Below are 25053 nucleotides of genomic sequence, written 5' to 3' on the forward strand. Positions count from 1 at the left end.
ATGACGAAGTGGATTAGAGTCTGTGTGGGTGTGTGCCCGCTAAATTGACGGGTTAGCTGACAAAATTCCTGGTGATAGTTATACTCACTCAGTCAATTGAATTAATTAGTGTATGTTACGCCTTACTGGTCTTTATACACTTGATACTCTATTCTACTTTACTCAACTCTACTTTACTCTGTTCTACTCTGCTCTGCTCTGCTGGGCTATTTTTAATTCAAAACTTTAAATCATCTGTCAAATACATAAAAATATATTACCAAACTTTCTCGGGCAGTTTCTCCCATAAATTATTCATACGATAATTAAATTACTGAAATAATCAATCACTTTATTTAAAAGGTTAAAAGGGGAAAAAAAATAAAAAGTAAATGTAAACATTTAAACGAGTGTATAATAATTGAATATAAAATATCGTTTCCAACGAGTTTGATTTTGACAAAACACAAATTACACTGCGACAAAATGAAATTTTAAATTATTAAAACTCAACTCTTGGACGTCAATGGCAATGGAAATATCGCTCCCATTGCAACATAAAATAATTTAAACAAATGGAATTTATAATAATTAATAATTCATTAGAAATAACGTAATTTTTAAAGTTAATTAATAAAATAATAAATGAATTAATTAGTAATCCTACGCTCTGTTAGGCTGATAATTAAATTATTAAAAAATTAAAGTTATGATGATGGTCAATAACAGTACGGTGACCTAAATAAATAAAATTGAAGGCGTATACAGATGAGGTAATAATTTAACTCTCAAGACTCTCAAGTCTGATGGAATTTTCGACTCTCTAGAGTAAAGTGTAGAGTGTAAGTGTAAGTGGTAAAGCGACCTTGTCAACAAGACAAATTATCGGTGCGTCAAATAAGGGAACGAATGAAATAAAAATCCAGAGGCTGCTGAGGAGGATCGATCGTAGCAAGTGTTGGTCCATTTCTGTGTCTCTACACACAGAAAGGAGCCAGAGAGTCTGGTGTAGCATAAAAAATAAACAGGAGAATGGACAATCGGACGACGCGTCTTGGCTGCTCAATTTTCTAGAGCGCGTGATTCGCGAAGGCGTCACTCGGCTGAGAAGATTGAGAAGAGTGAAATAAAGAGTGAGAAGAGTGAGTTGATGTCATGTCTGGGACACAGGATCAATCACCTAGGGATGTTGTTGTATGGTTTATTCCCGAGTAAAAGCCAGAGCTGGGATAAGAGCTGCTGGTGGAGGAAAAAGAAACGCCGTCTGAGGATATGAGCAAGAGAATGAGGATGAGGATGAGGAAGAGGAAGAGGAAAAGGAAGAGAAAAAAAGAGGGCAAAAAGAATAAAAATATTCCTCGGAAGTGCATCTTACAAGCATGCGAATCCCCCAGGAGAGAGAATCAGATGGAAAAGCTACTGGGATAAACGAGGACGAACGATCTTACGACCTCTGGGACCTGAGAACACCTCGACGTATACACGAGGTCAACGTCTCTCTCGTCGGCTACGAGGACGACGACGTCGTTGTTTCTATCTTACTTCTATCTTTTTACTCTCCCTCACGAGAGCAATGCCGTTCTCTCATGTATCTTGAACATCCGTAACGGCAAAGTTATACATCCAATCGGTGATTCAATCTGCGGACTGAGATTTTACTCCACTCTTCTGTTTCATTTTAAATTCAAAAGTCGATTTTATTACTTTTTATTTTTACCATCCGCTATTTTACATACTTTTTTTTTTTTTAATTTTTACTGTTAGTAAATTAATTTGCCTTTAAATTTATTTCGATTCATTTTTATTTTACTTTATTTGAGAATTTTAATGCTGATATTTATTCTTGGCAAATTTTGAAATAAAAAAATAATTAGTGGGTTAATTAATCAAGCATATATGATGTGACGATATTTTATTTTAAGAATTATTCAATTATTTAATAAGTACTAAAGTCCAACTAAATTAGACTCAAAATTTTAATTTACAATATGCATGAGAGAGAGATATATATATGAAATAAAATGAAGTTATTTTAATGTAATAAATTTTTGTTATTTTTATTTTACTTTAAAATAAATTTCCTGTCAGCTTCTACGGCTCTATAAATAAAATATCAAGAAATTAGTTTTTATCGAAATGAAAATTTTTACTTGAATTATTTAATATAAGTAATTGGAGGAAAATTTTATTTATAAAATGATTTTACTGAAAGGTCGCAGGTAAAAAAATTTATCTCCGAATATATATTTTTTTTTATGAAATTTCTAAAAAGTCAATAGTATGAAAGACGTTGAAATATTATTGTAATAAAATAACCGCTGACTCAGATTTAAACTTTAATACGTTATTCATTTTTAATAAAACAAGAAATATGTTGGCAAAAATATTTACAAGCAACTCTGTCATGTTGCAGCAATCGGTAGAAAAATAAAAAAATTAATAATTGGACGAGAGTAAAAAAAAAATCGATATCAATTAAAGTGAACCGGTGATTAATTTATCATTAAATGCGAATAATAATAATAATAAATAACCGATTCAGGGGTCTCTAAAATAAAGTTAATTAAACGTCCTTTGTTGTCCATAAATACTAGCTCTGGATAACAATAAATAAGACAAAGCAATATATTTGCGATAACTTTATATTCAGGTTCCACGAAGTATTTAAGATTATAACAGCACTACAATGTCGTCGGTATATTAAATTTCGCCGACGTTGAAATTGAAGAAGAGTCGACACGTGGACAAAGACAAATGTCCAGTATACTAGTCTGTAGACTAACGACAACCACCATGCCCGTTAAGAGCACAGTGTTTTGAAACAAAAGGTCTGGGGTGGTTATCTTGCATGAAATCGAGACGAATCCAATCGATATTGGGGTCCTTAACCCTCCGATGACACGGCTAGTAATTTATAAATGCCCATTAACCAGCGTCAACTAATAAACCGTATAGCTTTGTCTTTATATTGTCGGCTCCCTGTTGGTCGGATAGTTATATATAGATATAGATATAGACATACATATGTTTAACTCTTCAGTTAAGTAGAGTATATCTATATAACATTCTCATTTTAGTGTAAAAGGACGACGTGTATGAGACATGAAAATACGTCATCGGGATCGAGTACGATCAATATACCACCCGACGAGTACTAGGACCCTAGTGTAATAGTTGGTACTAACAGGGAGAGGGGGAGAGGGAGAGATTCACTTTGCCTCGAGTGGCAATAAGCATTGTCCAACGAACAACCTTCTCTCTAAAATCATTTCCTCTCTCACTCTCTACCCTCTCCACCCTCTCTACATACTAGTAGACCCTGAAGTACGCAGTAGAATGAATAACGATCAACGATCAACAACGGCATGGATAAAGAGAGGGAACGAGATAAAGGATGTCTGTATATCAAGTGATTGTGTCTCTCTGATGCTTAGTACTCCAGTGTGTACATCATGTACGTGTATTTATTGGAACACGTATTTGTGTGGAGGTGCAGAGTTCCTCCTATCATGTATACAAACCTTCTCGACATGCTCGGAGATTAGTGGACTCTCTTCTCATATCTCTCTCATGCACACCCGTGAAAATCACTTGGAAGTAATCCACATCCAGTCTAATCATACATATATATATATATATATATATATGTATCTTTGCCTATACATTCTCCTCATCACCTCGTCGCTGTACTTACTGTACTTGTTAGTAAATATATATATATGTACATCCATAATACATGAATTTATGTGTGCATATATATATTTACCGGAATTATATACCGGGGGTCGATGACACCGCGGAGGAAGAAATTGCTCGCGACATTTCGACATGCCAAATGGGTTGTGGCCAATCCGCGTATCGGATAACTTCCGACGTGTTCTCGTTTATACGTCGACGACAACGTCAGGGAAGGAGAGAAGGAAACTGAAAGAGACAAAAAGAGGAGAGGGATCGCAGTAGTTCTGGTAGTTCTGTAAGGGAAAGAAAGGATACAGGAAAACTCTTATCTCTAGTTGATTTACGAGCACCTCGCGTACATTCTGCAAAGGCACTTGTACATGCTCGATGGGCAAGCTTACTGTACAATTTGCAACAAAGTAGATGTGTAGATCAGTATGTATGTGTGTTTTTAAACAAGATTTCTTTTTATTATTTGCCGATATTTTCGGTCGTTTGCGTAACTTGCACGAGCATTAAGGATAAGAGGGCGCGTGTCGGTCGGAAACCAGTGAAAAGAAAATAGGGGCGAGGAAAGTATAAAGGCGTTGAGAGAGGAAACGAGCAAGTGTTAACGAGCCAAGTAAAATAAACCGTAGACTGGATGTAATGCTGTTATATATACATTAAATATACTTGGGTAGTAGAGCAGACTACTCATTTACTTTTGCATCTGGCATATTAACCGGGCACTTCAACGGAGATAATTACGAAAAATGCCATGTAGCCATTAAATAATTTTATGTGACGTGTATAAGGGTTTCATTTAAATATTTTTTTCTTCACATTGTTACAATTTTATCTCGTTTCGTGATGTGTTCTTCTCCCTCGGGCCACGTCAGCGATTTTTCTTCTGCGGACAGCAGTAGCTTCTCACCCTTCTGTCCTCGAAACTTTTTTCTTTGGCTTCGATGGACAGCTACCTATGTCCTGTCTCTTCTTATACTTTACTCTGCCAACCAACCAGCTAGTCACCCACTAACAGTACAGTGTAGCTAACAGTCTGCTAGTATAAAATCTAAAGTTTGTTATATAGATATAGCTGCAGAAAAATAAAATGCGCTATCGGCAAGTTTTCACATAAAACTTTTTCACAAGTGAGAAAAGCCTCATATCAACTTTCTTTTATTTTTCCTAAGCCAGACTATTTTTCTATATATATATATATGATATGAATACGAGCAACCGAACATCCAGACAGTCAGCAAACAATCGGAGAAAAAATTTGACAATCGGAGCCGTTATTTTTTGAGGATAAATATAGAATGTCAATGGAGTGTTAAACTGGAATACTGGTAGATTGGTAGACTGGTAGACTGGTAGACTTGTAGACTGGTATACAGCTGGTTTGCTATTGAAAGAGAGTAGTAGTACCAATTCTCTCGAAAACAAATACATACAGAAGAACCAGGCAGGTTCTGATGATGATAGTATAAAAGCCGAGTATTCGGTGGGATAAAAAAATAAAAAAATTTCGTTTACCCGTGGCTCGTTTGGCCGATCGTTTGTCCAGCGTGCCGCAGCTTGGCAGCTTTCCAAATTTTCGTGGGATACGGCTACGCGGAGATTAGTGTCCCTCGTGGTTCGCTATCGGTGTCACCACACCACCATCACCGTCACCACGGCCACCGTCACCAGTACCAGTATCAGGACCACCAGTATACCAGTACCAGTACCCATAACCAGTACTACCACCCACCTCGATTCTGCTCTGGCCGCGTCTCTCGATATTTAGTCGAGCGACCAGTCCGATTAGCCAATATTAACGACCAGCTCTCCGCGATTCCCACAAACCAACAGAGAAAGACTCTACGCCGCCCACTATAGAGAAATTCGATCTGTATTAAGTGACAATGAACCTAAAAAAGGGCAAATAAATCTTGTGAATCATGACGTGAAAATTCAATTAATAAAAGAATCGCGAGAAAAATAATACAAGACGGGGGTGAAAAAAAATGTCACGAGTGAATTCTTTTTCACTTGCTGGCAAACTTTCCTCTTTTAACTCTTCGATGTCGATTTCACGCGTCGCACAGCCGGAAGAGACACTCGTGCCGTAACTTTTATATATTTTTTTTATTCTTCAATTCTTTTGGTACTGGCGGTGCCTCAGCGCTATACTAATCCGGGTGTAGCTGGAAGCCAGCTCGGTTTCACAGAATAACTCCAATGGAGAAACGATCGACTAGAGGAAATACTCGGCATTTTTCTATCCAGCGGTTCCATCTATTTCTCTACATCTATTTTCTCTATCAAACTTTCTACCATCATCATCACTATACATCAATATAATATCGTTTTATGTATATATAATATATATATATATATATACAGAGAGGGAGAGCATGGAATCGATCCAACTGTTGAAATGAAAAATTTTCGCGTCACTCAAGGCTGCCTACGATTTACTCCTGACGTCTGATTACCCTGCATGAATCATCGTTGAACTGGGTTGAATTATAGCTCGAGTCACGGAATGGAACGTCGTCGTAGTGGTAGTCGAGTAGAGTCCCGGTGTAGCTTCCGCACGCATTGAACGGCTGCCCGCCCGCCTGCCGACAAACGATCGATGCATCACGATCAAGTGACCAGCGAGTCATCGGTTTCCACGGCACGTTGATTCATACCCATAACTTACTCCCCTTAGACGTTTATTATATCAGAAATATATAAAATAATAATCCACTATAAATTTTAAATAAAGTATTCATCAGCAATTGTATGATATACACTGTAAAAAATTACCGGGGTAAGTCCAAGCGGTATAGGTGTTAAAATTAGCGGTGTTAAATTTACCCTTGAAAGCGGTGTGAAAATAACGCCGCCACCGGTGTAAATATTCTAGATCGGAGTTAAGATAACGCCGCCGCCGGTGTAGATATTCTTTACCGGTGTTAAAATATTTTACTTTGTGAATATTTTTACTTACTTGATCACTATACTTGTTGATAAATGATATTTTTTATTAATTTTCATAAAGAACGGACATTTTTTGTGTTTTATAATCTTTAAAGTTAATACTCCAAGCGGACGCAGTTTACACCGATTTTACTCCGCTTTTACACCGGTTTTATTCCACTTTTACACCGGTTTTATTCCACTTTTACACCGGTTTTACTCTACTTTTACACCGGTTTTACTCCACTTTTACACCGGTTACCCCGCTTTTACATCTATTTTACTCCGCTTTTACCCCGATTTTACTCCGCTTTTACACCGGTTTTACTCTACTTTTACACCGATTTTACTTCACTTTTACACCGGTTACTCCGCTTTTACACCTATTTTACTCCGCTTTTACACCGGTTTTATTCCACTTTTACATCGGTTACCCCGATTTTACTCCGCTTTTACTCTACTTTTACACCGGTTTTACTCCACTTTTACACCGGTTACCCCGCTTTTACATCTATTTTACTCCGCTTTTACCCCGATTTTACTCCGCTTTTACACCGGTTTTACTCTACTTTTACACCGGTTACCCCGCTTTTACACCAGTTTTACTCCACTTTTACACCGGTTATTCTAACACCGGTGAATTACTCCTCCTACACCGGTGTAATTTCATTTTTACACCGGGCGGAGTTAAAATGAGTCCATTTTTAACACCGCTCTTTTTACAGTGTCCGACATATGTAATAATTAATATCAGCCCAGGAAAATCATTGAGCTCGAGTTTTATTTACTTACCTTGAAAGTATCACAAAAGAGTGGGTGAGTAAGTAAGTGAGTAAAGGCAGGAAAGTTTGCTCTAGTTAACCATTCATGAAAAATTCCCTTGTAAAATCGATCATCGCATTCATCGCTACTGCTGGCACTCGAGCTGTTGGTTAAGAATATACATGTATATGTATATGTACACAGTATAGATTGTTTTAGAATCAACGACAGGTGTTTACGAGCGGAGATTACCGGGCCTACATAATAATAACCTGTAGAGAGTTCTATGAGAGCGTGGTATTGCGAAAGTTTTGCTCTGCTCTATTGCTCTGTCTCGTCTACCAGTCTCGTGTAGTTGCTTAATGAGCTTAGGAACGCGACACATACATATATACATATATATAATATATATATAAGCACAAGTGAATGTGCAATGTGCAATGTGGTAGGGTTTCCGACGTTTTCCAATGCAAACTTCTCGACCCACATTCCGTCAGTTGGCACATTCGATTTTATGCCACGTGTCGTCGTGCACCATTGCGTGTATACGATTGACCCGATCAAAAAGGAATTGAATAAGAGACTGTCAGAGTGCAAGTTTTAAAACAAGTTAAAGAAGTTTCAGTTGAAGAAGAAAAATTGCCTTATAAAAATTTAAACTTGACGGATTTGTTCGAGTCGTACTCGAGATCTATTCCTATATGTACTTTGAGATGCACACAGCTATCAGGATGATCAGCAAAGGATTCTAGGCTAGAAGACTGAGGGGTAAACGTTGCGACTGTATTCGAAACACCTGTAGAGCTCCAAAGGGATTTACTCGGTAAAAGAGTGAGCTTGCTTCTGTACTGCTTCGCTTCTTTCTCTTTTTTCTTCCTTTTTGTTTTTCTTTTTTTATTATTTTAACTTTTTATTCTTTTCCCCTCAACATGCCGGTACAGTCTCGCTGTGCAGCTGGGATGTATACGATCCAGGGGAGGAATATATACATATATAGACGTGGATATATGTGTGGGTGAGTGTACAAAAAGATAAAAAATGTAAAACGAGCCCTCGTCGAATTAGCCTCTTGACGATAAAAGAAATTCGAGATTGCCCCTGGGAGAGTTACGATGTTGACGCTTTGCCCGGCCAATCGAATGTACACGACCATGGAATTAACTAAAGGCTAAAACTCTCGATTGGAGTTTATAGTAGTACTGTTGAGTTTATATATAGTATCGACTCGTTAGCAGCTCAAGCCAGGTTAAATGTTTGCTGGTTTTCGGTTAAATATATTTAATTTAAAGACTTTTTATTTTATTAAACTTTTTTTTTCTAGTCGTTAACGTTTGATGAAGGTCTACCGTTACTTTTTAATTTAATACAGATTTTATTTCTTATAAAACATTAATTAAATTTTTCATGTAAAAGATCCATTTGATATTTGCACATCTCAATTACTCGTAAACTTTACAGACAAATTATTATTATGATTTAAGTTATTTGTATGTACTCGAAATATTAATTATACTGAGTAGTGATATTCGAGTGGAAATATATAAATAAATATAAACTAATAATTATATGACAGTTTGGTTTTCAAAGTTTTGCTAGTTTTCAATAATTAAATTAGTTTGTTTTAAAGAATTCGATGGAAAAATTTTATCCTGATTAAATTACATGGCAAAGTTTTATAAATAAATTACTGAAGTTTTGTAAACAGCGCATTATTAATCGAATGCCTAAAACATAAATTTTGAAGCAATAGTAGTCTAGTGAATGCGTTTGGATTTAAATTTTAAGTAATTAAAGTTAAATTCAAAACCAATTTATTATTAATCAATTTCAATGGAGTTAAATTTAAACGATAACTCTGCTGGTAGATGGTATTGAAAACGTGGAATTTAATCCTAATGCACCATAAATTCGCTGTGTAAATATTTAAGTAGCAGCGTATACATTATTTAGAATATTTTAGCAACAGCTTAATCAGGCTTAAATTATTATCTACTAAATTTTCAAAATGTTTGTAATAGATTAAAATAATAAATATATTCGAACATATATATTTGGATGATCCAAAAAATAAATTTTTTTTTTTCTCGGAAACAGGTTCAAAAGTTTCATTTAGACAAAAAAAAAGACGCCTGTGAAAATTTGAGCTCTTCATATTAATATCAAGAGGTTCCTCATCGCACTTTTCTATTTTCCATAAGAAAAAACTTTTTTTACGTCTTCTGATTTTTATGAGTAGCTAACGATGCGTCATAGGAATAATTTGCAGGCATGGTTTTGTAGGGAATTGAATGCTCTACAAAAAAAGATTCTTATCATTTTTTGATAAATCTATTTGTTCGAAAGTTATTTGAGGTTGAAGTCGAATTCATATTAAATTTTGAAATCTTTTTACTTTTCCGGCGAAACTATCAGACCTATTACAAAATATCAAGGGACCTTTTTTGTAGACAATTTTATTCCCTACAAGTTATTTTCAATAAAGTTTTTCCGAATTCCGCATTGTTTTCTAGTTATTTGTATTTTAATGTCATGCTCATAAAAAAAATAGTCTTCTGATGATCGATTTTGAGAGCTTGACATTAAAATGAAAATAACTAGAAAAAAATGCGGAATTCGAAAAAACTTTATTGGAAATAACTTGTAGGGAATAAAATTGTCTACAAAAAAGGTCCCATGATATTTTGTAATAAGTCTGATAGTTTCGCCGGAAAAGTAAAAAGATCTCAAAATTCAATAAGAATTCGACTTCAACCTCAAATAACTTTTGAACAAATAGATTTATCAAAAAATGATAAGAAACTTTTTTTGTAGAGCATTCAATTCCCTACAAAAATATGCCTGCCAATTATTCCTTTGACGCATCGTTAGCTACTTATAAAAATTTGTTATTATTTGGATCACCCTAATTTATACACGCGACTATAAAGTAATAATTTTTATCCTGAAAAAAAAAAATAAAAACTTACGGTGCTTTATATGAAGTCGAGGCACAGGGTCTTGAGGCCATGCAAGTGCTTGCTGACACAGCAGGCCCACCAAGGCCCAAATTTTAAATTGAAAGAGCATCCTTTCAAGTATTTATTAAAGCCCTTGGGCTCTTTCAATAAATCAGCGGTCGTACCCGTGGCTCGGCATTCTGCCCTTCGATCTGCGGCAGACCTGAAACATTAAACGAATAAAAAAAATGAATTAAGAAAGCTCTTATCGAAACAAGTTTTAAATAAATTAAATAAATTAATCCCATTAAAATCAATTATAGTTTACTTAGTTTTCTGTCGGATTAATGAAAGGAAGGACTTATTCTCTCGAGCTGCAGCTGCTGGTGGCGCTGAGGAGAAAAGTGTAACGAGTACGAATAAGATTTAAAATCACGGAGTACCAAGAGAGTTTAGTTTTCCCGAGTCCTGAACAACTCGTCCTTCATTATTTCAATTAAAAGTAAGAATTATTCGCAGCGCGGATCAGGAGTTTGACGGATAAAAGAATTTAGTTTTAGAGTTTTTCGAGTTGGAAGGAGTTGGAGGGTAGTACTGTGGTAAAAATGCCTAAAGACTGTACTATCTTGAGTACCATAAATACAGTAAAGACTCTGAAGACAGTAAAGACAGTATCCTTGTGTAAATTAAAGCTGTCCAGGTTTGCGAGGATAAAAGGCTAATGAGAGATCAGAGGGTGAAGGTTTGATGTTGTCATGCATTATGCAGAGACACGTTTTCTCTCTCTCTCTCTTAATATATTTTTCACTCACTCTGAGGATTTTCCCAGTTACATCTCTCGCACACTCTCGGGTAAATTCCTTCTCTCCTTATCCCGAGTTTCCACTTCTGTACTTTACTATTTGCTCCTCTTCTAAAAAGGTAAGAGCTGAATCCAACGTCACGCAAGTCAGCCGGCCTGGAAACAACTGAAGCTCCTCAGCAATTCTCTTCTCGACCTCTTGTTGCGAGTGCTCACGCTACCCAGCTATTCAGCTATCCGACTACTGCATACTCCGGTGCAGCCTCGGCCTCTGCAGGGCCACGAGGAGATCGCATTAAATACCTTTGAATTGCTTTGTCTCTCTGACAGTTTACAGTAACAACGGCGTTTGCTTTAATTTCCACTCGAGAATTCTACGTTACCTTCTCTTAATAAATCTTCTAACCCATATACTTTTTATTTCATCTCATTTTATTTTACTGTTTCTTTTATTTATTTTTTTTTTTTTCATCAGTGTAAAATTTTTTTGGGGAATTTAAAAGTTTAAATATCAATAAAAATAAATAACTTTCACTCGATTGCGAAATATGTCCGCGTCTCTTCCGTGTAATCTGACGGATGAATAAAAATTTCTTGATGTCACAAACAACTTTCTCTGTGCATGGAAAAATAATAAACTTTTTTTTATTATTAACTCATCCTGCAAAGTTATATACAAACATAATATTGTAGCTGAGGTCTTTGTCTTGATAATAATAATAATCAGCGGAAGAAACTTTAAAGTTGAGTACGTCAACTCCTGACCGCAAGAAGAGTTTCGATTGTGTTGAGTGAAAGAGCACACAGAAATTGGTATCGGTATGTATATATGTATATATATATAAGTAGTAGTCGTGAAGAGATCGAGAGCCGCGAGTTAGATAAGACAGTCGATAAGGGGGCCATTTGAAAATGGGCCACTTATCCAATAAAACGTGCCCTCGTTGATAAATCCCGCACGTAGATACGTTGGATGGTGGATGTGTAGGTGGGTAAGACAGAGAAAAGGTATATCTTTATATATGTACAAGTAAGATCTTATGCTACTGGTGTAGTAGATCTCATTTTAGAGACGCGAGACGTTGAGAAAGTGGAAACTTGGTGCGGCTTTCGATGAAGCTTTTCTCGGTGGTAACCAAACTAAAGCTTCTATCTCTTCACCTTTTATATCATCTCACTCTGTTTCTCTTTCTCTCAATATTCGTATGGTGGAAGCTTACAAACACAACCCGAAGACCCAACGAGTTTTAGTTTGCTACTTGAACGTCAAACTCAACTTAATTGCTTCTATCAGAATGAAAATGTTTGCGGAAAGAAGATAAATCTTCACGGGTTAAATCAAACATTGAATTTATCTTGGTAATATGTTTTTTTTTATTACTTTTATTTTTCACAGATAATACACTCATCAATTACGAATTTGACGACGCTGCTCTACTAACTTTAATTGGAAATTTCAATTCATTTTTTTATTTTTTTTTAAACCCAAGACAATACTTAGTTATTGTCAATTTTTGAAATGTAATTATTAATTTTACAGTCACTAAATTTTTCATTCGTTCAATTATATACTACAGAAGATAAAAATTTTAAAATAGAAATAACAAAAAAATATGAAATAATGGAATCGCTCATGTGAATTATTTTAAAAATGGTAAATTTTTTTTAACACGCTGGTGGAATTAAATTAAATGCGTATGAAAAAAAAATGAAAAAAAAAAAATCCACTGACATTTTATACAAATAACGTTGTCTTTTTTACAAAATAAAAAAACGTGAAAACTTTTTTTACGCAAACTCATACTATCTGTACTTGTCACTAGTGAAAAAAAAAAAATTTAATAATAATAATAATAATAAAAACTTTTCAAATTATTTACACGCCGATTTTTGTTGAAATATGTTGAAAAAAAAAAATACATAACATTTTTTACATTTGTCACGTAAAAAAAAAATAATTTTTATAAATAAAAAAATGATTAAAAATTTAAATGCAGTGTGAAGTAAATGGATGAAAAATTTAAAAAATTAAATGAAATAACAACAAAACATGGAATTTTTGAAAATTGATTTTTTTTGTCCCTCTGTGAAACGAGGCTCCATAAATATAAAAGCTCGGCTATAAAACGTTAATCAAAAACAAAACCAGGAGAAAAAACAATAATGATGATAAAAGAAAGACAGAGAGCTTTCGTTAAAACCGCTCGGGGCGAAATTACATCGAGAAAATTTATTCGTTCGGTTCGTAATTTGCGTCGCGAACGAACGAATGCAGCCAGTCCCGATTGCTAGGGAAGCGTGCGGAGTTTCAATTGGGTCGCGCACACAATCAGAGAAATAAAGACAGAAGAATCCACTACAGTATAGCCCAGAAGAGCACAGCAGTAGTAAACGTGATAGAGTCTATAATAGTGGTTGCGTGGGAGCGAGATCGTGATGATAGAGAGAGGGTATAGCGCCACCAACAGCTGGACTTTATCGACAATGATCGGACGTGACTCAAGCATAGAAATCGAGTAACGAGCATCTCTCCTTTTCCCTCATCCACCCTCTCACTCCCACTCAAACTCGAATCGGCTCGGTCTCTCTCAGTACCCGGCAGCTATTATTAATGATTCGCGGTCTCAGCCGAGTTATTCCGCGGAAGTCACACACCCATAATAATCAGTTAAAAACATTTTAGTACGTAAAACGCATCCAGCGCGTGCGATTCATCAACACATAATATATTACATGTACACAACCGCCACTCCATAGCCAATTGTCATTTATAATATTAATATTAACAATAATAATAATAATAGTATGTGCGTTTCAATTATTAGAAAATAGTATATTACACTAGTATAAATTGCACTTTGCATCCTTTGTCATAAACATAAACAATAATAATTGGTTCAATGTTACAATACACGATAGGGTAATAACAATAATACCAATAATTATTATTATTACATTGAAAACTGATGTATAATGGCTGTAAATTTACATATCGGTGAATAAGCACTTGGCAATGATCAATTTATTTAATAAATTCAAATGTATACGCACGTATAAAACAGATATTATTGTTATGGATGGAGAATGTCATCCTTGAGCATCAGCATCAGCATCAGCATCAGAAAACGAGACACTAGAGCGGATTCTAGAATTGGTTTGATCAAAAGTGGATGCTCTTGTGGGAGCTCGTTGCATTACATTTTGTGATATCTAGTCTCACTCACATATTATATGCATATATATTTCCTGTATACTCGATACAATATCCAAGTATTACTACTGCTTCTATTATATTGTATACAGCAGAGATAGGAAGCAACGAAACTATTTGAAGCGGGCGTACGCGTGAGAGACACATTAGTCATTGTCCCTGGAAAATGGAAAATTTTATTCTTCATGGCATGGTATGGATACTACTCATCCTGATGTCCATCGCATATATCGATTCACACCTTTCCTGACAGATTTAGGTATGTAAGGTCACATCACTTTTAATGTATTTCGTTTCTATTTTTTTTTTTTTCATTTTCTGCCATTTAAAACTTTTTGTTTCGTTGGATTAGATAAAAAAATTTTCTCTCGTATACCGGATACGATTTATAACGATAAATAAAATTTACGATCGCGATAAAAATGAAGAAAATGATTCATTGTTGCATAAACGAAAAAAATTTGTGTCAGTTGTAGAGTAGATTTTTGGTATGCGACCGTAATAGTTATGACGTCCAGTATTATATTTATATATATATATATATAGTAACAGTAGTATGTCGATTGTAAATGGGAATTGGTTGTTTTTATCGCTGTGATGTCACCGTATAAATGCCTATTGGGTAGAGAGCAAAATGAGTTGAGAGTCAGGGGGAGTGAGGGAGTGTGAGAAAACGAGGACAGAGATAAAGAAAATGGTAGTGGCAACTATTGAAATTCAGTGGCCCCGACTGAATTTTAAATTACCTCGAATTATCTTAATAAGGATCCGGCATTCTGTCCTGCTCTTTATTACTCCCGTGATATTTTCTTTCTCTCTCTCTCTGGCTGTTCTCTCAAATACTATTCTGAAGAAGTCAACTGATGAAGGAGCGGCGATGCTGCAGAAGAGTCTGCGGTGGTTGTGTTTGAGAGATACTGAGAGTAAAGAGACTGGAAAAAAAGAGACGGGAGCAAAAGCAAGAGCAAGAGAGCCAATTGCTATATGAAGGCAATCGCGACTCGCTTTCATGTTTCTCGATTTGTATGCATTGAATTCAAAACAATGTTGGATTTTCAACGCGAGTGAAAATATAATATTCCGACGATGAATAAAATAAGAGAAGGACGAAGCCAACTAAAGAAATCAAATGTTTATAATATACAACGTTTTATTGACGTGGATTTTCCTGTTAACAATAATTCTATTCATTTAATATTTTTTATTTATTCAGTTATTTATAGTTTTTTATTAATTTTAAACTTAGTATTCTGATGAACGATATTTAACTTTTATATTAATATTTATTCTCGAGCATTGATTAAGATTTAAAACGGAAATATATAAAATTTTAAATTCATTGTTCTATAAAATATCTCAAGACAAATGCTACTCTATTTATTTAAATTAATAAAACGAAATAAATATTTACTGAGGTTGGAAAACAATACGACGTTTAAAATTCAGCAGTGAATTAAATATTAAATGTACTTGACTGTAGTAAAGATAAAATGAATAAAAATAATTTATAGATCGAATATCCGTAGATTAATTTTTAAAAATCATCTGTCAAAATTAATTAGTCAGTGAATTTAAATCGACAATTTAATTTAGACGAAAATTTTAATGTCAATACATATGAATATTTAAAGGGAATAGAACCATGAAAAATAAATTATTGCAAGTGTATTAAAGATAAAATATATTTATAGATTTATTGGCATTCGAAGGACTAAGATGTGCGATGAAATAAATCTCGATATATCTACAAGTCTTTCTATATCTGGCACAAAGTTTAATTGATTATAAAACGATTGACAGGCGAATGACAAGTTGAACCGTGGATAGGAAACCTATCGCATCGTCACTCGTTCTAATGTGCTCGCTCAAAATAAGTCTATATTGAATGAAAAATTACTCGTTGCTCCATTTACGTCATCAGCGAATTGCATTTAAAAAAATAACAGTCTAAAACAGCGCCATTCAATTAATCATGTGCCAATCATTTTTAAATATATCATTATTATCATTATTGTTACACTGTAAAAAATAACCGGGGTAAGTCCAAGCGGTGTAGGTGTTAAAATTGACGGTGTTAAATTTTAACCCCAAAGGGGTGTAAAAATAACGCCACCATCGGTGCAAATACACGGAAAAAAAAAAACTTTAAAAATTAATGTGTGAAATTATAACCCGGAACCCGGGTATCAATATGGAGAATTTTAACATTCCAAATAATAAATTTTATAATACGTGTCGTGAATTTTCTAAGTAGGGTAAGAGAACCAGTACCCAGTCCCAAACCAGTAGTCAGGCACTTCATGCACGGAAAAAAATGATTGACAATAATTGTAGTTCAACTTCGAATTATTTATGTTATGTTCAATAACTAATGTCGTTTCAATCAGTAAAATTATGATTTTAATGTTTAAACTGCTATAATTAACAGTTAATCGTTGAAATATACTGCTTGACTATTTAAAATTACTACTTAAACCTTAAAAAACTACAAGACACTTGTCAAAAAAATGCATCTGTTATTAATTTCTTACGTTCTACTCCATAAAATTTACTGAGATTCGGTCTAGGCAAGCTGTTGACGAGAATCTCAGTAATATTTACTAATTTTTTTTCCGTGTGTTAAATTATATCTATATATATTTTTAGCCAATGTTAAAGTATATGTCCGGCTGGCTACTGATTAGGGGCTGGGTACTGGTGCTCTTACCCTATCTATTGCGATTTTTAAAGTTCAAATAGTAATTTTTTTTGCATAGACAATAATTTTTCATAGTTATCCTGTAATTATTCACGTTTTTTACTCATAAATGAAAAAATTACTATTTAGAATGATAGTATTTACTGATCACTTTATCATTATATTACTTGTCGTTCTCAATTTATATAGTTTATTTATTTCCGCGTATTCTTTACCGATGTTAAAATATTTTACTTTAGGAATGTGTGCATATGTGTGTGCATGTGTGTGAGTTTGAGTGTGTGTGTGCGCGTATTTGAGTGCGTGTGTGTGTGTCAAGATATTTTTTTGCGTTTTATAAGCTTTCCAAAGCTAATACTCTGAGCGGACGCAGTTTACCCCGTTTTTACACTGGTTTAACACCGCCGAATTACGCCTCCTACACCATTGTAATTTCATTTTAACACCAGACAGAGTTAAAATGAGTCCATTTTTAACACCACTTTTTTTACAGTGTATTATTCAGGCTTTTAATCATGTATTAGTAAAATTTTTTTGCATCTTGGTGACTGTGTTTTCAAAGCAAATATTAACAAAAGACTTTTTCATTCCATTTGCACATCAATTACCTAGTGGACGTCGAGTCGAGGGTGGTTTATCATACATCAAACCGTATTACATACCCAACAAAATGGGATAGGGATAGGATCGTATGGCTAAATGTATTGCGCAGCTACACTAGTCACGTTAATGACGGTATAGATCACTCATTTATCATTGGGATCCCATGTCGTCGACGTAAGCAGATGACGTCATATTTTGTTATATCTACATGCTGGTTGGTTAGTTGGTATTATATATCTGTGGATCTGTCTATCTATATTATAATATCTACGGAGGTATGTGTGCTATGAAGACTACTGATTCACTCTCGCGTAATATAAACAATGTGATCGATCACCGGAAATAACTTTATCATATCACTAAATCATTCAATACCAACTCACTTCAAAGTCTGTAGAAATAATAACAAAAAAAAATTTCTTGGCCTTTCTATTCCATAAAAAAATAATAAAAATCTACTAAACTAAAACTAAAAGCTTAATTTTAGATTTAACAGAAAAGCTCAGAGTTTATAAAAATATTTCTCAGAAATACAAAAATATATGCACAGTTATTATTCCAATAAATCTTTCTATCGTCGAGTAATTTCGTGAGCGCAAATGAGAGTGGAAAAAACTTTAATTTTTTTTATTATAAAAAATAAAAGTTTGAAATGAAACGTGACGTATATTAAGAATGGAGTTGTAAGTAAAGACACGTGGGACAAAAAAAATGGGAAAAAATATTGGAAAGTCATCGGGGAGACGGCACACACTTTTCATGTCTACGTCACAGAGGACAGAGAGGGAAGAAAGACAAGACTACTACTCTTGTCCTGAATGTGAAGCAAGAGCGAGAGAGTAAAGTGAAGCTTTCGAGTATAATATGAAAAGTTGGCTCGCATGTCTTTGTCTATATGTATATGTATAATAATATCTTTCTAGCGAGCCTCGACGGGCCATCTCCACCGACACCAGGCGCCTTTAATTCAATCCCCGTGGATGACGTATGGCTCGACCGTGTGACAGCCTGATATCGTCTACTTCCTTCCATTTCCCACTTGTCGTCACACATTCAGGGAACGGGAAAGCTGAGGATGAGCCAGACACACAAGAGTGGATTGAGAGGACCCGCTAGACACAGAGACCTCAGTTGAAATGCTTTACTACTCCGTACTCCCTTTCATACACTCTTTCCGCACGATTTCCTTTATACGAATTTTCCATCCGTCGAGTTGATTATTTTTATCAACCGGAGACTGACCTATAGATCTCACATTTATATTATTCGCAAAAGAAAGAAAAAAAGTTAATAAGCTTCCGCATTTATACTTTTTTCAGTCTTTTATAAATAGAATTTAATAAATCTTTATTCACTTTGTTATTATTTTACCCGTTGCTCTGAAAGTATCAAAAAGACAAAATAAAATTTTTTATCCAATCATACGACCCAATAATTCATTCGCATCAAAAATGTACAGATAAACGAATATATAAAAATATAAATAATAAATGGAATAAAAAAAAGGCAGCGTAGCCAAAAGGGCAGGATAATTTAACGGATGCATAGATCGATATTTATTCAATATATGTGGATAGAAAGAGAAGGAGAAAGAGAGTGTATGTGCGCTAATACCTTTCTCTCGCTCATTCTTTCTTTGGCAGTAATGCGACTCGGGTAAATTTATTCAGTGCTCCAGGGCTCTATAGAAAAAGAGGAGACAGAAACGACAACAGAGGATAAAGAGTGACACAGAGGAAAAAAGAGTAAAAAACATTACGTCCCGTTGGGAACGATATTCGTAGACCCGTCGAACCCGAACGATCGTGTTATCGTCGTTATCTCGTCTCCGGTAACGAGTTTCGCGAGATAAAGATAAAGTCTACTTTTTTATCCTTGCCTTGATATCTCTCAACCTGCTCTTTACACTCTGTCGTATCCTTTTCCTACACCGTCGATCGGGGGTCTCATTAATCGCAATACCCGTACGATAATTGTCACAAAAAAAAAGGAAAAAAATACACATACACACAAATATGTGTATCCAGCGATATATCTTTCTCGCAATAAATAACTAATATAATGATGGCAAAAAAAACTAGATAAAATAAGAAGGAGAATAAGAAAAATAAAAAAATAAGTAGGAGTGGCTCAACGTAAAATGGTTTTAATGGAAAGTTAAAAAATACACGGAGAAATAAATATAGTAAATTTTACTAAAAAATATGGGATAATTACTAAATTTGGATAGTAGGGAAGACCGGGGCAAGACGGCCTACCTGGGGCAAGAAGGCCCACCTCAAAAATTAACCAAATTTTTTTTTTTAGTGTTTTCTTTTGATTATCACAAATTTAGATTATTTACTCATTTTTAGCCCGATACGTGAAACTTGGGGCAAAATGAACCATTCAAAAATTCTAAAAGAAAATGTATTTCATAGTATTATAACCTAGTCATGATTAATTTAATAGAAATATCATTTTTCGGTTAATTATATGGATTTGGATTAAAATAGAGCATTTGAAAAAGTTAAAAAAACCAATAATCAATTTTTTACAGAAGTGAAAAAATGACTCGTATTATATCAAAAAAGGTTATTTCGAGTAATATTAAAGTAAATACAGTTGTTAAAGAGAAAAATATAAACATTTGTTACGCGGGAAATTTTTTTACAATTAAAAAAAAAAAATTTTTTTTTTCATTTTTTTTCGGAGGGTGCCGTCTTGCCCCAAAAAAAAATTTTTTTTTCAGGAGCTTCACCAAAATTTTGGTGAATTGAATTCAAGTTGGACAAGAGTAAATCGACTTGATGGTTAAAAGCCACAAATAATAATAACCGGCTTAGGTGGGCCGTCTTGCCCCGGTCTCCCCTAATCTTGAAACGCTTATGATTTATATGAAAAATTCATAAACAGATTAGCATATTTTACAAGTCGTTCAGTAAATTTTACTATATTAGAATGGAAAAAAATTAAATTAAATTTTTAATAGTTCTTTAACTTTTTATTATTATTGATTATTATTATTATTATTTCTGTCATCTGTATTGGTGTTGGTGTGGATTTTTGTTTTTTAAAAAATCATTTGATCCAACCGAGATTCGAACCCTGATCTCCCGCGCGCGAGTCCTTTCCAATGTCTGACGGCCCGACGTGTCCTTTGAACAAAAGTTTCATAACTTGTAATACATCTTTGTATATGCTGTTCCCACCAACTTTTAATTTTATCTATACATAGTAGAATTTACTATTCAGATAGTAAAAAATTATAATCGTGTTAGCAAAAAATACATTACGTATAGTAATTTTTAATATCTTATTATGTAATTATTACTAACTAGTAAATTTTAGTAAACGTTTAGTAATAATTACAATACAGAATGTATTTTTTCATGTCTGTCAGTAAATTTTACTATAGGATTGTAATTTTCACTATACTTTTTTCTCCGTCTATAAATGCAGTTTCGTAAAAAGTAACAATTAAATGGAATTCTTTAAATTCTAAAAGCGTAAGTATAGTAGAGGATTTAGAGTAGAAGTGTAGAACCCGAGTTGCATTTGCGATACAATTGCTGTATAGTTTATAGACTAAAGAGGCTACTTTTGACTGAAACAGTACATACCAGTGGAGTAATACGAGAAAGGGCATAAGGTTTACTAAACATTCTACTGAACTACTGTATATATATAGTATATATAGCAAGTAATTTGGGCCGAGATGCCGAGATGCTGTGCACAGCAAACACTGTACGTGTGACTGCGGCTGTGAGTTTGTAACGGCCGCAAAATTAAACTTGGTCCGAGCACGATAAATTGTTGGACGTCCTGTGCAGTCACTGAGGATCCTGAGGATATAAGAGCTATATCGTATATATGATACAGCTTTTGGCTTAAATATATATCCGTGTAGCACACCTCGGGGGATACCTTGGACGCGCATCCTGTCCTATATATTTACTAGCATTTATTTAAAATATATATATGTATTAGTATAATACAGACACAGACACACACAGACGACAGTGTGTCGGTTATACACGCTAGAAAGATTACAATGTGCAGTAGGTTATTCATGGACCTAAGAAACAGTTTAAAGCCGCGTTAAAATCCACATGATTCACTACTGGAAAATAATGCTCAAGGGCTTTGGAAAAAAGAATTCACGGTTATTTTGTTTAACGTTATTTTGTTATATATATATTTAGTATTGTGTGCTAACGAAAAATAAAATATCATGGGAGCCATGCGAGTGTGGAGCTTAGAGAGATTTCCTTTTTGTTTTGCCGTGGGAGATAAATGCAAGTTAATTGCGCGCAGCAAGATATATCATACGGGAAATTGCACATTATATGCGTGGTCTGTGTACATTAATATTTATATTTTTATGTTTGTATTCGTGTATTCGCAGATGCGAAAAATAGTTAAAAAAATAATATACTAAATAAATAAAAAAAATTTACAATTCATAGTTGAAGATTGTAAAAAATATATACATATATACCCCGTGTTTGGTTTGTTGGGTTGTTTTGCACGTGATTTCAAGCACAGGATTGTTGAATAATAAATAAATAAACATCAGCAGTAGAGCAGAGTTGTGTAGATGTGAAATAAAGAAAATAAAAAAATATATATAAATATAGGTATATAAAATGAATGATACATGCAATGGCTGATGGAAAGTGAAATACATATGTAACACACGGCGTGTGACGTGCGTGTGTGTGTGTGTGTGTGTGTGTGCTGAAAAATAAAATGAAACTAAGTACACAGAGTGGACGATGCATATTTTTATGCGTCCTACACGTGCGCACCTGTTCGCTTTGGTTTTACTTGGACAACCCAAGAGAGGCTGCGGTTACTGCTGGTGCTGCTGCTGGTACTTGTGCAAAGGCAATATAACAAACTTGAGTCGGTGAACTGAAAATGTGAATGCGAATCGGTGAAATCACACAAGTTTAAGTCTTACGGAGTTGCGAAAGTTTATTCGGTGAATGAGCGGTATGACGACGACTGGTATGTGCAACAGCAGGTTGTTAAAATACTGTTTGTAAAATAAGAAAAAAAAAAGGGGGGGGAGGGAGGGGAATAACATTTAATAGATATAGAATAAAATAAAAGTAAAGGACATGAAATAATGAAACGTCGGTCAGATGGCGAGATAAAATAATTGTTTGCTGAGAGAAATGAAGATATTAATTATAAAAATAATAATAAAAAGAAACAATAGATTAAGGTAAAGAATATTGCATTGATTTGCTGTGGATAATTGCGCGTTTTATTCTCGTAATTATTGAGCGTGCGAATTCCTCACGGGAAAAGCATCTCACTGAGCTGACTGAGCTGAGAGGAGAAAAATAAGGAGAGAAAAAATAATAAAATAAATGAGGAAAAAATGGATGAAAAAAAAAAAGCGACCGGATGCCAACTGGAGGAATGCTGTGTGTATTCATTTGGAATCGTTGGTTATTTTTCCCCAGCGGTATATAGTATAGCTGCACCGAGAAGTCTCATGCCGACGTGGCGAAGTATAGAAAAGAGGATGGCGGTACCGTTAGAGGGAATCGCGTCTATCGCGAGAGCTCGTTAGGAGGCCGGGCAACAATCTGCGAGAATCTTTAAAAGAACACTTGAATTTCCGCGAGTTAGTCGACTCTCTTATATTCCGTTGAGTCTTATTTTCTTGTGAATTACATATATATATATATATATATATATATATATATATATATGCACTTTTTTTACGATCTTAAGAACCGTTGAATCGACAATCTGAAGGTATTTTTAAAAATGCTGTTTAACGTTTTAAAATAAATGAGGAAAAATTTTAATTAGTTTAAAAAAACACAAAAGAAAGTCCAAATCGATTCCTATAAATAATTAATTTTTGATTTATGCTTCAATGAAAATAACCTCTTTTGTAGAATAATATTATTTTCGTTTCACTGATGCAGTTCTTTATTTTTCGTCCACTGTCTCCATAATAAATTTCACCGTTTTAATATATTTTAAATCACTTGCATTTAAATTCCATTGGAAATATCGGAAAAACATTTTATGAACTGATAGAGCAAGAAGTATTAAGAATTACAAATAAATTGCGGAAAAAAGTAATAATGGTGGTAATGATAATAATAATAATAGTTGAGTTTGTAAAATAAAAAAAAAAAAAAAAAAAAACATTCATGTAAAAGGATGAAAGAAGTAAAGAGGCAAAGTGTCAGTGGAGTTTTTCCAAGTCCATTTGACCTCACAGCGAATCAAGTTCCGAACGAATCCGTTGTACCGGATCCGGACAACAACTGGAAGTAAAAAAGAAAAGTAAAAATAAAAAGGGAGAGAGGGAAAAATATAAAAAGTTAAAAAAAGAAATAGAGCGAAAGGAATAAGAGAAAAAGTCTTATCTGTCTCTCGAGGACCGCAAAACTCGGATTTCACGAGTTCTCAGAGACCAAGAATGACAAAAGTGCCGCGATAAATCTTAAAGTTGATTTTTTTTTTTTTTTTTTTTTCTCTTGCTAAAGAATAATTTCCCCAGTCGCGCGAATGCTTCGCAATTAGAGGTAGGCAAGTTGCCTGTTAGATTTGCTGTATATATATTAAATATATATATAATGACGAAGAAACGAGGAGCTTTGGTAAAAGAAAAAAAGTTGATAGAGAAACGCGTGACAAAGTTCTTTTGCGTTCCGTCTCCTTGTCAGCTTTTTACTGCTATCATCCTTCTTAAGCCCTATTGCCGCAACGCGTCGAGTGTAGACGTCGCAAAGAAGAGAACAAGTAGAAGAAGAAGAAGAAGAAGAAAAGAGTACAGTTGAGAATCTTTCGCATCCTCTTACCTTCCTGCATGAAATTTGAATAAGAAAGAAGAGACAAGTAATAATGTCATTGCTTTCTTCTTTCTATTCTATTCTGTATGACTATATATATATATATATATATATATATATATATATATATATATATACTCGGCTGGTTTCCACGAGCTGAGAGTAGAGATAAAATATATATGTGTATATGACAGATAAATATATAGAGCTTGAGAAAATACCGAATTGCGAGTGAGTAACAAAAGATTTTATATTTTCGTTGCCATTAAATTTTTCCAATACTTAATAAATTTCTTATGTTTTATTTTCATTTCTTTCACTAAATTTCATACTCAATGTAATAATATATATAAAATCCGTAAAAGTACTTAAACTTTACCATCCAATCGTTCGTACGTCAAGACGATTCAATTCTTATATTTTTTACTCTTTCAAACTTTATATATATGTAGTTACATCAATCAATATATGTATCTATGTATCTATATAAATTCTTATCGTTTTGAATTGCCGGGAGGAGAGCAAGAGTCAACGTTGCATATTCATAGACGAACATTTCGCACAAACGTGCGCTCGTGCCGATGGCAATTCAAATACATCCATATATATATATATATATATATATATATATATATATATAT

At 34.1% G+C, this 25053-nt stretch overlaps 1 protein-coding gene across 2 annotated transcripts in view; it reads right to left on the reverse strand.

Annotated features, from left to right (window-relative positions):
• LOC130664265 (semaphorin-1A-like) overlaps window positions 1–25053 on the reverse strand; it is a 110834-nt gene that overhangs the window by 58169 nt on the left and 27612 nt on the right. For both annotated transcript variants that reach the window (XM_057464142.1, XM_057464141.1), the window contains exon 2: window positions 10323–10515. In XM_057464142.1, coding sequence (XP_057320125.1) covers window positions 10323–10422 — 100 coding nt within the window. In that variant the 5' untranslated portion in view covers window positions 10423–10515. The remainder of the gene's footprint in view (window positions 1–10322; window positions 10516–25053) is intronic.

The sequence above is a fragment of the Microplitis mediator genome, chromosome 2, assembly GCF_029852145.1.
Source record: "Microplitis mediator isolate UGA2020A chromosome 2, iyMicMedi2.1, whole genome shotgun sequence".
In the NCBI taxonomy this organism is placed as follows: domain Eukaryota; kingdom Metazoa; phylum Arthropoda; class Insecta; order Hymenoptera; family Braconidae; genus Microplitis; species Microplitis mediator.